Source organism: Delphinus delphis, chromosome 5 (genome assembly GCF_949987515.2).
Source record: "Delphinus delphis chromosome 5, mDelDel1.2, whole genome shotgun sequence".
Classification (NCBI taxonomy): domain Eukaryota; kingdom Metazoa; phylum Chordata; class Mammalia; order Artiodactyla; family Delphinidae; genus Delphinus; species Delphinus delphis.
The window spans coordinates 64,318,323-64,337,038 of NC_082687.1; the positions used below are offsets into that span (position 1 = coordinate 64,318,323).

At 38.6% G+C, this 18,716-nt stretch overlaps 1 protein-coding gene across 1 annotated transcript in view; it reads right to left on the reverse strand.

The window, feature by feature from the left end:
* CEP135 (centrosomal protein 135) overlaps window positions 1-18,716 on the reverse strand; it is an 89,289-nt gene that overhangs the window by 59,194 nt on the left and 11,379 nt on the right. The window contains exons 3-6 of the mRNA XM_060012486.1: window positions 14,115-14,305; window positions 12,656-12,823; window positions 10,074-10,215; window positions 7,870-7,954 (exon numbers count right to left, since the gene is read on the reverse strand). Of these exons, the coding sequence (XP_059868469.1) occupies window positions 7,870-7,954; window positions 10,074-10,215; window positions 12,656-12,823; window positions 14,115-14,305 (586 nt within the window). The remainder of the gene's footprint in view (window positions 1-7,869; window positions 7,955-10,073; window positions 10,216-12,655; window positions 12,824-14,114; window positions 14,306-18,716) is intronic.

An 18,716-nucleotide genomic window follows, 5' to 3' on the forward strand; every position in this document is an offset into this window, starting at 1 on the left:
TGGATCAAAAGCCACATTCACAGAAAGATAGACAAGATGAAAAGGCAGAGGGCTATGTACCACATGAAGGAACAAGATAAAACCACAGAAAAACAACTAAATGAAGTGGAGATAGGAAACCTTCCCGAAAAAGAATTCAGAATAATGATAGTGAAGATGACCCAGGACCTTGGAAAAAGAATGGAGGCAAAGATCGAGAAGATACAAGAAATGTTTCACAAAGACCTAGAAGAATTAAAGAAGAAACAAACAGAGATGAACAATACAATAAACTGAAATGAAAACTATACTAGAAGAAATCAATACCAGAATAACTGAGGCAGAAGAACGGATAAGTGATCTGGAAGACAGAATGGTGGAATTCACTGTTGCGGAACGGAATAAAGAAAAGAGAATGAAAAGAAATGAAGACAGCCTAAGAGACCTGTGGGACAACATTAAATGCAACAACATTTGCATTATAGGGGTCCCAGAAGGAGAAGAGAGAGAGAAAGGACCCGAGAAAATATTTGAAGAGATTATAGTCGAAAACTTCCCTAACGTGGGAAAGGAAATAGCCACCCAAGTCCAGGAACTACAGCAAGTCCCACATAGGATAAACCCAAGTAGAAACACAACAAGACACATAATACTCAAATTGGCAAAAATTAAAGAAAAAGAAAAATTATTGAAAGCAGCAAGGGAAAAACGACAAATAACATACAAGGGAACTCCCATAAGGTTAACAGCTGATTTCTCAGCAGAAACTCTACAAGCCAGAAGGGAGTGGCATGATATACTTAAAGTGATGAAAGGGAAGAACCTAAAACCAAGATTACTCTACCCGGCAAGGATCTCATTCAGATTCGATGGAGAAATCAAAAGCTTTACAGACACACAAAAGCTAAGAGAATTCAGCACCACCAAACCAGCTATATAGCAAATGCTAAAAGAACTTCTCTAAGTGGGAAACACAAGAGAAGAAAAGGACCTACAAAAAAAACCCAAAACAATTCAGAAAATGGTCATAGGAACATACATATCGATAATTACCTTAAACGTGAATGGATTAAATGCTCCAACCAAAAGACACAGGCTTGCTGAATGGATACAAAAACAAGACCCATATACATGCGGCCTACAAGAGAACCACTTCAGTCCTAGGGACACAGACAGACTGAAAGTGAGGGGATGGAAAAAGATATTCCATGCAAATGGAAATCAAAAGAAAGTTGGAATAGCAATACTCATATCTGATAAAACAGACTTTAAAATAAAGAATGTTACAAGAGACAAGGAAGGACACTACACAATGATCAAGGGATCAATCCAAGAAGAAGATACAACAAATATAAATATATACGCACCCAACATAGGAGCACCTCAATACATAAGGCAATTGCTAACAGCTCTAAAAGAGGAAATCGACAGTAACACAATAATAGTGGGGGACTTTAGTACCTCACGTACACCAATGGACAGATTATCCAAAATGAAAATAAATAAGGAAACAGAAGCTTTAAATTACACAATAGACCAGATAGATTTAATTGATATTTATAGGACATGCTATCTGAAAACGGCAGATTACACTTTCTTCTCAAGTGTGTATGGAACATTCTCCAGGATAGATCACATCTTGGGGCACAAATCAAGCCTCAGTAAATTTAAGAAAATTGAAATCATATCAAGCATCTTTTCTGACCACAGCGCTATGAGATTAGAAATGAACTACATGGGAAAAAAGTAAAAAACACAAACACATGGAGGCTAAACAATACATTACTAAATAACCAAGAGATCACTGAAGAAATCAAAGATGAAATCAAATAATACCTAGAGACAAATGACAATGAAAACACGACGATCCAAAACCTATGGGATGCAGCAAAAGCAGTTCTAAGAGGGAAGTTTATAGCTATACAAGCCTATCTCAAGAAACAAGAAAAATCTCAAATAAACAATCTAACCTTACACCTACAGGAACTAGAGAAAGAACGCAAACAAAACCCAAAGTTAGCAGAAGGAAAGAAATCATAAAGATCAGAGCAGAAAAAAATGAAACAGAAACAAAGAAAACAATAGCAAAGATCAATAAAAGTAAAAGCTGGTTCTTTGAGAAGAGAAACAAAATTGATAAACCATTAGCCAGACTCCTCAAGAAAAAGAGGGAGAGGATTCAAATCAATAAAATTAGAAATGAAAAAGGAGACGTTATAACAGACACTGCAGAAATACAAAGCATCCTAAGAGACTAATGCAAGCAACCCTATGCCAATAAAATGGACAACCTGGAAGAAATGGACAAATTCTTAGAAAGGTATAACCTTCCAAGACTGAACCAGGAATAGAAAATATGAACAGACCAATCACAAGTAATGGAATGGAAACTGTGATTAAAAATCTTCCAACAAACAAAAGTCCAGGACCAGATGGCTTCACAGGTGAATTCTATCAAACATTTAGAGAACAGATAACACCCATCCTTCACAAACTATTCCAAAAAATTGCAGAGGAAGGAACACTTCCAAACTCATTCTATGAGGCCACCATCACCCTGATACCAAAAACAGACAGAGATACAAAAAAAAAAAAAGAAAATTATAGACCAATAGCACTGATGAATATACATGCAAAAATCCTCAACAAAATACTAGCAAACAGAATCCAACAACACATTAAAAGGATCATACACCATGATCAAGTGGGGTGTATCCCAGGAATGCAAGGATTCTTCAATATACACAAATCAATCAATGTGATACATCATATTAACAAATTGAAGAATAAAAACCATATGATCATCTCAATAGATGCAGAAAAAGCTTTTGACAAAATTCAACACCTATTTATGATAAAAACTCCCCACAAAGTGGGCATAGAGGGAACCTACCTCAACATAATAAAGGCCATATATGACAAACCCACAGCAAATATCATTCTCAATGGTGAAAAACTGAAAGCATTTCCTCTAAGATCAGGTACAAGACAAGGATGTCCACTCTCACCACTATTATTCAACATAGTTTGGAAGTCCTAGCCACGGCAATCAGAGAAGAAAAAGAAATAAAAGGAATACAAATTGGAAAAGAAGAAGTAAAACTGTCACTGTTTGCAGATGACATGATACTATACATAGAGAATCCTAAAAATGCCACCAGAAAACTACAAGAGCTAATCAATGAATTTGGTAAAGCAGCAGGATACAAAATTAATGCACAGAAATCTCTTGCATTCCTATACACTAATGATGAAAAATCTGAAAGAGAAATTAAGGAAACACTCCTATTTGCCATTGCAACAAAAAGAATAAAATACCTAGGAATAAACCTACCTAGGGAGACAAAAGACCTGTATGCAGAAAACTATAAGACACTGATGAAAGAAATTAAAGATGATACCAACAGGTGGAGAGATATACCATGTTCTTGGATTGGAAGAATCAACATTGTGAAAATGACTCTACTACGCAAAGCAATCTACAGATTCAATGCAATCCCTATCAAATTACCAATGGCATTTTTTACAGAACTAGAACCATCTTAAAATTTGTATTGAGACACAAAAGACCTAAAATAGCCAAAGAAGTATTGAGGAAAAAAACGGAGCTGCAGGAATCAGACTCCCTGACTTCAGACTATACTATAAAGCTACAGTAATCAAGACAATATGGTCCTGACACAAAAACAGAAACATAGATCAATGGAACAAGATAGAAAGCTCAGAGGTAAACTCACGCACCTATGGTCAACTAATCTATGACAAAGGAGGCAAGGATATACAATGGAGAAAAGACAGTCTCTTCAATAAGTGGTGCTGGGAAAACTGGACAGCTACATGTAAAAGAATGAAATTAGAACACTCCCTAACACCATACACAAAAATAAAATCAAAATGGATTCGAGACCTAAATGTAAGAGCAGACACTATAAAAGTCTTAGAGGAAAACATAGCAAGAACACTCTTTGACATAAATCACAGCAAGATCTTTTTTGATCCACCTCCTAGAGTAATGGAAATAAAAACGAGAATAAACACATAGGACCTAATGAAACTTCAAAGCTTTTGCACAGCAAAGGAACCCATAAACAAGAAAAGACAACCCTCAGGATGGGAGAAAATATTTGCAAACAAATCAATGGACAAAGGATTAATCTCCAAAATATATAAACAGCTCATGCAGCTCAATATTAAAGAAACAAACAACGCAATCCAAAAATGGTCAGGAGACCTAAATAGACAGTTCTCCAAAGACATACAGATGGCCAAGAAGCACATGAAAAGCTGCTCAACATCACTAATTATTAGAGAAATGCAAATCAAAACTGCAATGAGGTATCACCTCACACCAGTTAGAATGGGCATCATCAGAAAATCTACAAACAACAAATGCTGGAGAGGGTGTGGAGAAAAGGGAACCCTCTTGCCCTGTTGGTAGGAATGTAAATTGATACAGCCACTATGGAGAACAGTATGGAGGCTCCTTAAGAAACTAAAAATAGAACTACCATATGACCCAGCAATCCCACTACTGGGCATATTCCAAGAGAAAACCATAATTCAAAAAGACATGTGCACCCCAATGTTCATTGCAGCACTATTTACAATAGCCAGGTCATGGAAGCAGCCTAAATGCCCATCGACAGACAAATGGATAAAGAAGTTGTGGTACATATATACAATGGAATATTACTCAGCCATAAAAAGGAACGAAATTGGGTTATGTGTTGAGACATGAATGGATCTAGAGACTATCATACAGAGTGAAGTAAGCCAGAAAGAGAAAAACAAATATTGTATATTAACGCATGTATGGGAACGTAGAAAACCGGTTCATCTGTACCATTTTTCAGGGCAGAAGTTGAGAGACAGATGTAGAGAGAAAACATATGGACACCAAGGGGGGAAAGCCGCGGGTGGGTGGGGGGATTGTGGTGTGATGAATTGGGCGATTGGAATTGACATGTATACACTGATGTGTATAAAATTGATGACTAATAATAACCTGCTGTATAGAAAAATAAATAAAATAAAATTCAAATATTAAAAAAAAAGAAAACCCCACACACTTTCAATATTTGGTTTTGTTTTCCAAAAAATTTGAAAACAAAAACCAAGTATTCAATTTAACAAACAATTATTGAGCTTTGTTCTTAAGTATACAAAGATGAATAAAACACAGTCCCTTACTTTCAGGAACACACAGCTTTACAGGAAAAGCAAGCAAGCTAACCAATAATTGCTTTAATATGTTATTCAATGGTAGAAAAATAGAAATAGGTATACGGTACCAAAGTAGTCAAGGGAATAGAGTGATTTAGACTCCATTATACAATCATTTCTATCGAAATTAATGAAGGCCTTATCAAATAAACAAGTCTAAAAAACTTATAAATGATGCTAGTCAGAGAAGAAAGGAGGGATGTTCCAGGCAGTGACAGAGAAGCATAAAGCAACACGATATGTTTGAGAGAGCAGAAATGACTCAGTATGACTGGACTGTAATGTGCGAGGAAACTAATAGTTGGAGATGAGTCTGAAGAATTAGGCAGGAACTAATTATGATAAGCACTGAATACTTCGCTGGGAGAAATATTACTCTGGACTAAAGGATGAATTTGATAAGAATAAGACCAGAGGCAGGAAGACCATTGTAGGAATATATGAGAGATGATTAGGGCCAGTGGGATAGGGCAGAGCAGAAGTAGTAAGTTTAAGAAGCACTCAGAACTGACAGAGCATGGGAGTGGTGTGTGACAGGAGGAGAATGAGATCTAGAAAGACTACAGAATGTTGGCTTGGGCAAATGCTGATGCTCCCAACCAAAGTAGAGAATATAGGAGGAAAAAGAGATTTGAGACAGAAGTTGGGAAGTTCAGTACTAGGCATATGTGTACAGAGAGCATTCATCCAAGTGAAAATGCCCAGTGTCAAGTTGGGTATATGGGTCTGGACCTCAGCAGAGAGGTCTGAGCCTGAGACACTGGGGAGCCATCAGTATTCAGGTAATAAACTAAGAGAGTGGATGAGACTATTTGAGAAAACACAGAGGGAGAGGAGAAGGAGTCAAAGACAGAGTCTTGAGAGACAGTGATATTTTAGGGAGCAGGCAAAGGAAAAAAGCAAAGAAGATATTATAAGAGGTTAAAAAAAAAAAAAAAGCAAGAAAAGGAAAACCAACAGAAAATGAAGCCATGGATGAGTTTCAAAGAAAAATTATGAATGATGTCAAATACTACAGAGTGGGTCACAAAAATGAAGACTTAAAGTATCCTTCTGGAGGTAGCAATTGATGTCAGTGGTATCAATTACTAGGTCAATTTATAAAGTGTGGGACAGAAGCCAGAATGCAAAAGGTTATGGAGTGAACAGGAGGTGAAGAAGCAGAGAAAGAAGAATAAGATACTCTTTAGAGAAGTACTTATGAGGGAGAAAACATTAATTAGCAAGAGGGAAAAGTAGTTAAAAGAGATTTTTAACGGGATATTAGTGATGACACTACTGCCTCCTCACCGGACTGTTAAGAAGACTAAAAAATTTATAATTGTAAAGCGGCCATGTAAGCTTGTTGAAGAATAATTGATTAAAGCAATATCCTAAGGAGAAGAGAGGAAATGGGGCCAAGTGCATAGGCAGAAAGACTAAACCTTAAACAGGAAGAAGTACCACCCTACCCACTAAGTCTTAAGGAGAGCCTGAGTGTGAATATTGCTCATTTTAAAGGGGTAGAGATAGGAAATTGAGAAAAAGGTGATATCCTGAGAAGGAGGGTCTTATAGTCCAGGGAAAGAGCTTGAAGAGAACAGTAAAATCTGGAATATATGCTGAGAAAAACAGAACAAGCTCAAACAAACAAAAAAAAACTGATAGGGAACACAGTGGACTCAATCAAGATTGATAACCACAATAGATTGGTGGTTTCAATCAGAATGGTCAGGTTATTTTCTCCAAACACCCCAGCCACCTCATGCAGAGATAGTAAAGATTGGTCAGTTTATGTTCATAAAGTACTTGGAAAAAAATATGATGAAAGAATGACTGAATATAAATTGAAAAATATCAATACAATTCATCTCATGTGCATATTTGATATCTTCAACATCTCTCCATGAAGTAAGTTTTTTGGTTGACATTATAATTCCTTTTAACTCCATTTTATCCAAGTAATCTTCAAAGTACTTTATAAACTTAACAGTTACACCAACACATAAGTTACATCTATATTTGTATGTGCAGATTTCTTCACTCCAAAAAAACGTAGTCATGTGCAGAAAATGAAAAACATGTTACCCAATTTAAACTTCAGTAAGCTGTTAAGAAAGAAAGCCTATAATTATCCAAGTCAGAATTTAGCCAAGACGTCAACAGAAAGTAGGAAAGAACAAAGCTTGTTAAAGTTATAATCTAACTCTGCATCTATTAATTCCCCTGCTTCTTCAGAAAACCGTGTTATGGGGTACTAGTGCTTGTAGCAAAAACATGCAACAAATATGGTAACACAGAAAAGTAACTTTCGAAGAGCCTTATATTCAAAATGACAAAATCTATAGTAAGATTAAAAAATTATTTAAAATACCATTACAAAGCATAACACACTTTAATAAAATACCTCCTGAGATGGAAACAGTTAATATGGTTATATTTGGGGAGACAGATGATTCACCTTAAAAAAATCAAAACAAAACAAAAAACTACTATTCACCTCCATGCATAATGAAGGGAATGGACTGAATGCCCTGAAGCCATCTAAGTCATTCCATCTATTAATTCTAAATATTAACAAATTTATGAAAAAGAAGAGCTGTTTTAAAAACTCAGTATCAGTAATATCAAATATAACTTAATTTCACATACAATCACACCTACTATGCAAGTAAATAAAAATCCTACCTGCTTGTTATAATCTCTCAGTCCACTTTCCATCACTGCTAACTTTTCTTGTAACTGGTAGACTTCTTGCTGAAGTTCTTGAATTCTGAAACACATTTATAACTAATGTCAATATACTTTTGTTAAGAAATACAAAATAACAAGAAATTAAACTACATGCCTTCTCTTAAAAACCCTCTACTTTTTGTTTCTCAGTGAGGTAGGAGGTGCTGTGCCAAAGGGTTCCGAAGCCACGGCATAGAGTACATCATCTTGCAGATTTAATTTTCCAAGAATAGATAAAAAATTGAGTGGTAAATAATTTGAAACTCAGATACATTATGCCTACTACTGCATTTTAATCCTCAGGACAACTCTTCCAGGTACTGTTGCCAATTCTCAGGTTCAGGGAACTAAGCGTCTAGTCCAAAATTCACAATATTATAAAGTGAAATAAGGGATCCTACATGACCCTGTATTTTCTAATGAACTATCCTGCAATCCTAGAAAAAAGAAAAATATTGAGAAATACTACCACTTTCCAAGTAACTACAGTAAAAAACCTACTCCTTTCCAGAACTCGTTAATTCTAAGAGAAACAAGATTTGTCTAAATTATCTGAATTCTGCAACTGCCCAAATGTATTTGTTTTACATCAAACTTTGCCACGCATTAATATAAATATGACACAACCACTTTCATACCGGAAAAATAAAGCCTGAAGCCAGGTCTGCTTTTAAGAGAGGGGCTTCCCTGGCGGCGCAGTGGTTGAGAGTCCGCCTGCCGATGCAGGGGACACGGGTCCATGGCCTGGTCCAGGAAGATCCCACATGCCACAGAGTGGCTGGGCCCGTGAAGCCATGGCCGCTGAACCTGCACATCCGGAGTCTGTGCTCCACAACGGGAGAGGCCACAGCAGTGAGAGGCCTGCATACCGCAAAAAAAAAAAAAAAAAAAAAAAAAAAAAAAAAAAGAGATTTTCCATGGAGTAGGGGTGAGTAAGGCTAAACACTGCTCGTCCCTGCCATTACTGGAACCAACATTTCCTACCAATCTAGGTGTAGGAGAGGAGTATGTATGCAACCACACTTACATATGCACGAATGACTCTGAATACAGTTAAATGTGCACATGCAAATTAAAACAAACAAGATAATCAAGAGACTAATGCTACCTATGATGGTTTGATAGAAAAGAAGAATGAAGAAGAACATTAAGGTGAAAGAAAAAGACAGAAAATGATAACACATGTAGCCCCCAAAAACTTCTTGCATAATACTAACACACTAAGTCCTAGATTATAACTGTACCATAAAAACAAAACATGAGATATTTCATGGGTAAGGTCAGATAACTATATAAATACAGGTACATAATACTGTGTGAGATGAACTGAGCTAAAAGATCCTAATTGGTCCCTCAATGTCTTTTTTTTTTTGCTATATTGAGATTAATAAAGTAGAAAACTCCCCCATATTCTCTGCATAATCTACAAAGTAAAAAGCTAACTGCACTAACCATTTCCACTAGTGTGTTCCGTACTTTAAACTGTTTCTGCAGCTAAGACCACAGAGGCTGTCACTAGTGCTCTCTCACTCCTCTGTACCTCTTATAATTTTCTTAATGGCATTTTGTGTATTCCTTTGTCTCATCTTTATTATACTGGGTTATAAGCTTCTCAAAAGCTGCAACACCACCTTATTCATCTTTACATCCCCAGAACAGTTACATAGTGCCTTTTCCAGAGAACTTAATGAAGTTTTAATTAAAACAATTTATATCTGATTCCAATTTAAGGAAATATCAACATATACAGTTAGAGAATCATGAAGCAGAATTTCAAAGCCAGTTACAAGTCTACTCATGTCTACTGGTATTTGACAAAAATCTGAAGTAATAAGGAGTCTGTAAAAGATTTACTGGGTGATGAAACTAAATGTCAAAGCAACTCTACTGAAATAGGCTCTAGATGGCACTAAATTGTTTTAAATCAAATATACAGAAACATCAGATATATGATCTCTTTGAAATCAAAAGTTTCAAAACAAGTAAAAACCTTCTATATTCAGAATACACTCAGAAAGCATTTACTGAGTGCTTGTGCAAAGTTCTGTGCTAGGCACCAGAGATACGCTAGTTAAGAAGACAGAAGCCCTACTATGAAGAGACTGAAGGGGAACCAAGTGATCAATTAACTGAAGCCAACAAAGAATTATTTAATGCACCTGTTATCAGCCACTTGCAGGAGGTCTGCAATATAAGGGTCATCTGGCTGAGGAACTGGGTAACAACTGACTTCGGAAGGAGGGACTGGTTCATCAATTTGCATACGCTGGCGCCTGAAAGCAATACTTCTTTTCTTGCCACCTAAAAAAAGCAAATGTGTATTTCAAAAAAAAAAAAAAAATTAAAAACAAAACAAAACACTGTCTTAGAATTAAATATTTCAGAAGGTTAGCCTTTTAGTTATAAAGTGTGTCTCTAGCTCATATTACATACTGATAAAATGTTTTCTCCCTTATATATAAATACCCACCTGATCTTTAAACAATGCATTCCTAAAAACCTCAACAAGATATGGTTATAAAACAAGCTTTATTTTCTGCATGCTTGGTACATATGCCCAGATTTAATCCGTTCCTCCAAGAGATGACCAGACTTCGGCAAGATGAAAGTTGAGTGTGCCTTGTGGTATTCGCTATTATGAGCTCAAGAAATCATCACCAGCAGAAAACTGTCAAACGAGGAGCTTAAGGTAGTGATAACTAAAATAAACATGCTTATTAAGCAATGCCAAAGGAGAAGATAACTGAAACTTTAAGAAGCCAAATTAGTATATAGTGGAAAGTATACCCTGAATTAGTATAATTTCTTAATTAGTAAATTGTCTCAATTATCCTTAAAACTAGCAGGAGTAATTTATTTTTATGGTTAGATATATCCTGCCTTGGTCCAAGCCACATGGATAATTTACCTTTTCCAGTATCTGGCCAAGATTAGACATGTACTTGAAAAACTAATCGACCCTCACAAAGAACAAACATAACTCTCAACTTTGTCTTCATTAGATTCCTAACAAATTTTTTATACTCCTAATCTTTTGTTTTGAGGATGAAGAAACTGGGTCAAAAGTATTTAAATGACCTGCTTGTATACACACCTGAACAGGTAAACCATTTTCTTCTTCCCTTATCTCCTGGTTTTCCTCCTTGGTTGCTCCTCAGTTTCTTTCAAAGACCCTCTTCTTCCACCTGTGCCTTAAATGCCAATTTTCCTAGGGTCTGTCTTTGGTTCTCCTCTCTTTCCAGTCTACATAATCTTACTAGATAATTCCTACCACATTCAGAGCTTCAATTCTCATGATATTCCAATGATTCCCAAATGTGAATCTCCATCTGGGATCATACTGCTGAGAACAGATCTACATATCCCACTGCATACTAGAAATCTCAGTGTGAATGTCCTGTAGGTATAACATACTCAACACACCCTTTGTGGAGGGTGGACTCCTGTTCTGCTTTCCACATTCTCTACCTTAAGAAATATTACCATCATCCACCCACTCATTCCCTTCAAACAGAAATTTAGGAATTCCTCTACTTCCCAAGTCTACCATATTCAGTCACTAAATTTTAGAGATTACACCTCCTAAATCTCTCTTGAATCTGTCCCACTCTTTTCTCAGAGAATCCTTTTTTGTTTTCTTAATCTTCTAGGTACTTCTGAGATCTTCTCCCACATTTCTCCATCTTTTCTGCCTTTGGCTCATGGTCCTCCCTCTCCAACTCGCTTCCTGCCATTTCAAATCCCACTGATTCCTCCCCGACCCTGACCCCTCGGTTCACAATTCCTCAACTCCAATGAGTCTCCTCTTCACTCAGCTATAGGCCCACAATAACATGATTACGCCTGGACTTTGTCACTGGTTAGAACTGTGCCAGTGCCCAGATCTTCAACTCTCTTCTGATGGCAATCTTCATTCTGACCAAATTACTTCAGTCTCTACCTAGTCTCATAATTCAGCACTTTCCTACACCTCACTTACTTCCATAATCTTAATCCCATGGTTTAGACATCTCAATGATCTGGTTACTAGTACTGGAGATTGTTCCACTGACTTTATGACCAGACAACCACCAACTCTGCATATACCCCGTCATTTCTTTTTTCTTGCTTGAGAACTACTGAGCATAAAGCTAAAAAGAGTAAAATAGGGCTTCCCTGGTGGCGCAGTGGTTGAGGGTCCGCCTGTTGATGCAGGGGACGCGGGTTCATGCCCTGGTCTGGGAGGATCCCGCATGCCGCGGAGTGGCTGGGCCCGTGAGCCATGGCCGCTGGGCCTGCGCGTCCGGAGCCTGTGCTCCGCGGCAGGAGAGGCCACAGCAGTGAGAGGCCCGCGTACCGCAAAAAAAAAAAAAAAAAAAACAGAGTAAAACTAAGAAATAAGAAAGTACATCATTTCCAAATCCTTTAATGAGTATGAATTACTTTTATAACTGAAATAATAATAATGATAAAAATAATAGAAAAAAGAATTTAAATTAATGATTAAGGAAATAAAACTCTGGGCACTGAAGCCAGACTACTTGTATCTAAGAAGTTATTATTACATAAATTTCTAAGCACATGTATAGAATATAAGCTGGATCTTCAGAAATAAATTTAAAAGTTTTTGTGACTAGCCAAGTACATCTTTTCAAATACTAAATTCTAAGCATGAAAATCCAAAGTCCCATTTCAGTCAACAGTTCTAATATCTTTAAAATATTACATACGTACAATTTGTTTTGAGAGGGAACAGACTCACCTGGAGTTTGTACTATAGCTTGCAAATTCTTTTCTTGAAGTTGTTGAATTTTTTCATTCTTAGCTTTACTCTCTTTCTCCAAAAGTTTGAGTTTATGAACATATTGATTATTTAGAAATTTCAGATCAGCTGTTTCACGTGCACACTTTTTCAATGTGGTTTTCAACTCTTAAAATGAAAAAGATTCAGAGTATTTTACAATCTAGAAATTCTTCCATTTCACAAAATACAAAAAGTCATAGTAATTTGAAAGGCTCCACCTGATTCTCATGTATGCTTTGTTAGAAAGGCTATACCTTTTCTACCACTATTAACAAACTGCAAATAAGTCACTAAGCACAAAAAGGAATTATATTTTTCTTCTGTGGTATGAGCCTAATGTAAATCATGACTTTTGATCCAGTAAATTGAATATGAAGCTAAGGGATTATGAATTCATGCCAGGTATCAGACAGGGCTTCCTATTGAATATGAGAAGATTTTATAATAAGTTAGCCATATAATTACCCTTTGCCCAGTACCTTTGAAATCATTCTAATTCTACCTTCCAGATCAAAGACGGGATATTAAAGAATCAGAACGACAGATACATGGCTTTCTCTCAGTTAAGAGAAAAACAAAAGTTATTTCAAGAACATTTCTTCAGTTCCAGCATTTAATATTTTCTACAGCAATTTTTTAAAAAATTAATTTATTTATTTATTTATGGCTGCGTTGGGTCTTTGTTGCCATGTGCGGGCTTTTCTCTAGTTGCAGCGTGCGGGGGCTACTCTTTGTTGCGGTGCGCGGGCTTCTTCTGTTGCACAGCATGGACTCTAGGCACACAGGCTTCAGCAGTTGTGGCACATGGGCTTCAGTAGTTGTGGCACATGGGCTCAGTAGTTGTGGTGCACGGGCTTAGTTGCTCTGCGGCATGTGAGATCTTCCCGGACCAGGGCTCAAACCCATGTCCCCTGCATTGGCAAGTGGATTCTTAACCACTGTGCCACCAGGGAGGGCCCTCTACAGCAATTTTAATTCTAAAAATTTAATCCACATAAAGTAAAAATGAATACAGTTATGGAATGCAAATTTACTTTCCTTCTTGGAAACTCTTCAACACACCCTACAATATTTCAAGAGGTGTCAATAGGATGACTACCACATTTTCTAATCAACAGTTTTAAAGGTAGACTAGCCTTTCTTACATATAAAATAAAAAGGGCAAAAATATTGCATTTTAAAAATCACAAAATTTGGGCTTCCCTGGTGGTGCAGTGGTTGAGAGTCCGCCTGCCAATGCAGGGGACGTGGGTTCATGGCCCGGTCCGGGAAGATCCCACATGCGGCAGAGCGGCTGGGCCCATGAGCCATGGCTGCTGAGCCTGTGCGTCCAGAGCCTGTGCTCCGCAACGGGAGAGGCCACAACAGTGAGAGGCCCACGTATCGCAAAAAAAAAAAAAAAATCACAATATTTTACCTTTAATGTGTTGGCCTGATTGTTCTCTCAGTTTCATTAATTCCAGGTATAATTCATTATTTTCCTTACTCAATTTTGCATTTTCAAGTTTATAAGGTTCCAATACAAAATCAAAATTGGCACTTTCTTTTTCAGCTTTCACAGCAGATAATTTTGATTTCCGAAGACTTTCTGTTGTATGAACTAGATCACTAATATTCAAGAACAGAAAATGTAAATACAAGGAAACATTCCATTAACTTTTAATAACTAAAAACATATTTGTAAAAAGACTTAAAATAAATGTTAATCTTAAGTGAGCTCAAATCTAAAAACAAACAAACAAAAACAAACACTAGGAGTCTTTCAAGGTACCAGAAAGTACTCAAAAACTTCTCAAAACAGGAGAGACTTCCGGGAAGATGGCGGAAGAGTAAGACGCGGAGATCACCTTCCTCCCCACAGATACACCAGAAATACATCTACGCGTGGCACAACTCCTACGGAGCACCTACTGAACGCTGGCAGAAGACCTCAGACCTCCCAAAAGGCAAGGAACCCCCCACGTACCTGGTTAGGGCAAAAGAAAAAACTAAACAGAGACAAAAGGATAGGGACGGGTCCTGCACCAGCGGGAGAGAGCTGTGAAGGAGGAAAAGTGTCCACACACTAGGAAGCCCCTTCGCGGGTGGAGACTTCGGGAGGCGGAGGAGAGCACAGCAGCAGGGGTGCGGAGGGCAAAGCGGACAGATTCCAGCGCAGAGGATCGGGCCGACCGGAACTCGCCAGCCGAGAGGCTTGTCTGCTCGCCCGCCGGGGCGGGCGGGACTGGGAGCTGAGGCTCCGGCTTTTGTCGGAGCGCCAGGAGAGGACTGCGGTTGGCGGCGTGAACACAGCCTGCAGGGCGTTAGTGCACCGCGGCTAGCCGGGAGAGAGTCCGGGGAAAAGTCTGGACCTGCCGAAGAGGCAAGAGACTTTTACGTCCCTCTTTGTTTCCTGGTGCACGAGGAGAGGGGATTAAGAACGCTGCTTGAGAGAGCTCCAGGGACGGGCGCTAGCCGCGGCTAGAAGTGCGGAGCCCAGAGACAGACATGAGACGCTAGGGCCGCTGCTGCCGCCACCAGGAGGCCTGTGTGCGAACACAGGTCACTGGCCACACGCCCTTCCGGGGAGCCTGTGCAGCCCGCCACTGCCGGGGTCCCGGGATCCAGGGACAACTCCCCCGGGAGAACGCACGGCGCGCCTCAGGCTGCAATGTCACGCCGGCCTCTGCCGCCGCCCCGGCCTGAGTGAGCCAGAGCCTCCGAATCAGCGGCTCCTTTAACCCCGTCCTGTCTGAGCAAAGAACAGACGCCCTCCGGCGACCTACACGCACAGGCGGGGCCAAATCCAAAGCTGAGCCCCTGGAAACTGTGAGAACAAAGAAGAGAAAGGGAAATCTCTCCCAGCAGCCTCAGAAGCAGCGGATTAAAGCTCCACAATCAACTTGATATACCCTGCATCTGTGGAATACCTGACTAGACAACGAATCATCCCAAATTAAGAAGCCCTGTGGATGAAAGGCTCTTGGGGCTGCAGCCAGGAGTCAGTGCTGTGCCTCTGAGGTGGGAGAGCCAACTTCAGGACACTGGTCCACAAGAGGCCTCCCAGCTGCACATAATATCAAACAGCAAAAATCTCCGAGAGATCTCCATCTCAACGCCAGCACCCAGCTTCACTCAACGACCAGCAAGCTACAGGGCTGGACATCCTATGCCAAACAACTAGCAAGACAGGAACACAACCCCACCCATTAGCAGAGAGGCTGCCCAAAATCATAATAAGTCTACAGACACCCCAAAACACATCACCAGACGTGGACCTGCCCACCAGAAAGACAAGATCCAGCCTCATCCACCAGAACACAGGCCCTAGTCCCCTCCACCAGGAAGCCTACACAACCCACTGAACCAACCTTAGCCACTGGGGACAGACACAAAAAACAACAGGAACTACGAACCTTCAGCCTGCAAAAAAGGAGACCCCAAACACAGTAAGATAAGCAAAATGAAAAGACAGAAAAACACACAGCAGATGAAGGAGCAAGATAAAAACCCACCACACCTAACAAATGAAGAGGAAATAGGCAGTCTACCTGAAAAAGAATTCAGAATAATGATAGTAAGGTTGATCCGAAATCTTGGAGATAGAATGGACAATAGAATGGACAAAATGCAAGAATCAGTTAACAAGGACCTAGAAGAACTAAAGATGAAACAAGCAATGATGAACAACACAATAAATGAAATTAAAAGTACTCTAGATGGGATCAATAGCAGAATAACTGAGGCAGAAGAACGGATAAGTGACCTGGAAGATAAAATAGTGGAAATAACTAATGCAGAGCAGAATAAAGAAAAAAGAATGAAAAGAACTGAGGACAGTCTCAGAGACCTCTGGGACAACATTAAACGCACCAACATTCGAATTATAGGGGTTCCAGAAGAAGAAGAGAAAAAGAAAGGGACTGAGAAAATATTTGAAGAGATTATAGTTGAAAACTTCCCTAATATGGGAAAGGAAATAGTTAATCAAGTCCAGGAAGCACAGAGAGTCCCATACAGGATAAATCCAAGGAGAAATACGCCAAGACACATATTAATCAAACTGTCAAAAATTAAATACAAAGAAAACATATTAAAAGCAGCAAGGGAAAAACAACAAATAACACACAAGGGAATCCCCATAAGGTTAACAGCTGATCTCTCAGCAGAAACCCTACAAGCCAGAAGGGAGTGGCAGGACATACTGAAAGTGATGAAGGAGAAAAACCTGCAGCCAAGACTACTCTACCCAGCAAGGATCTCATTCAGATTTGATGGAGAAATTAAAACCTTTACAGACAAGCAAAAGCTGAGAGAGTTCAGCACCACCAAACCAGCTTTACAACAAATGCTAAAGGATCTTCTCTAGGCAAGAAACACAAGAGAAGGAAAAGACCTATAATAACGAACCCAAAACAATTTAGAAAATGGGAATAGGAACATACATATCGATAATTACCTTAAATGTAAATGGACTAAATGCTCCCACCAAAAGACACAGATTAGCTGAATGGATACAAAAACAAGACCCTTATATATGCTGTCTACAAGAGACCCACTTCAGACCTAGAGACACATACAGACTGAAAGTAAGGAGATGGAAAAAGATATTCCATGCAAATGGAAACCAAAAGAAAGCTGGAGTAGCAATTCTTATATCAGACAAAATAGACTTTAAAATAAGGACTATTAAAAGAGACAAAGAAGGACACTACACAATGATCAAGGGATCGATCCAAGAAGAAGATATAACAATTGTAAATATTTATGCACCCAACATAGGAGCACCTCAATACATAAGGCAAATACTAACAGCCATAAAAGGGGAAATCAACAGTAACACATTCATAGTAGGGGACTTAAACACCCCACTTTCACCCATGGACAGATCATCCAAAATGAAAATAAATAAGGAAACACAAGCTTTAAATGATACATTAAACAAGATGGACTTAATTGATATTTATAGGACACTCCATCCAAAAACAACAGAATACGCATTTTTCTCAAGTGCCCATGGAACATTCTCCAGGATAGATCATATCTTAGGTCACAAATCAAGCCTTGGTAAATTTAAGAAAATTGAAATTGTATCAAGTATCTTTTCTGACCACAACGCCATGAGACTAGATATCAATTACAGGAAAAGATCTGTAAAAAATACAAACACATGGAGGCTAAACAATACACTACTTAATAATGAAGTGATCACTGAAGAAATCAAAGAGGAAATCAAAAAATACCTAGAAACAAATGACAATGGAGACACAACGACCCAAAACCTGTGGGATGCAGCAAAAGCAGTTCTAAGGGGGAAGTTTATAGCAATACAAGCCCACCTTAAGAAGCAGGAAACATCTCGAATAAACAACCTAACCTTGCACCTCAAGCAATTAGAGAAAGAAGAACAAAAAAACCCCAAAGTTAGCAGGAGGAAAGAAATCATAAAGATCAGATCAGAAATAAATGAAAAAGAAATGAAGGAAACGATAGCAAAGATCAATAAAACTAAAAGCTGGTTCTTTGAAAGGACAAACAAAATTGATAAACCATTAGCTAGACTCATCAAGAAAAAAAGGGAGAAGACTCAAATCAATAGAATTAGAAATGAAAAAGGAGAAGTAACAACTGACACTGCAGAAATACAAAAGATCATGAGAGATTACTACAAGCAACTCTATGCCAATAAAATGGACAACCTGGAAGAAATGGACAAATTCTTAGAAAGGCACAACCTGCCAAGACTGAATCAGGAAGAAATAGAAAATATGAACAGACCAATCACAAGCACTGAAATTGAAACTGTGATTAAAAATCTTCCAACAAGCAAAAGCCCACGACCAGATGGCTTCCAAGGCGAATTCTATCAAACATTTAGAGAAGAGCTATCACCTATCCTTCTCAGACTCTTCCAAAATATAGCAGAGGGAGGAACACTCCCCAACTCATTCTACGAGGCCACCATCACCCTGATACCAAAACCAGACAAGGATGTCACAAAGAAAGAAAACTACAGGCCAATATCACTGATGAACATAGA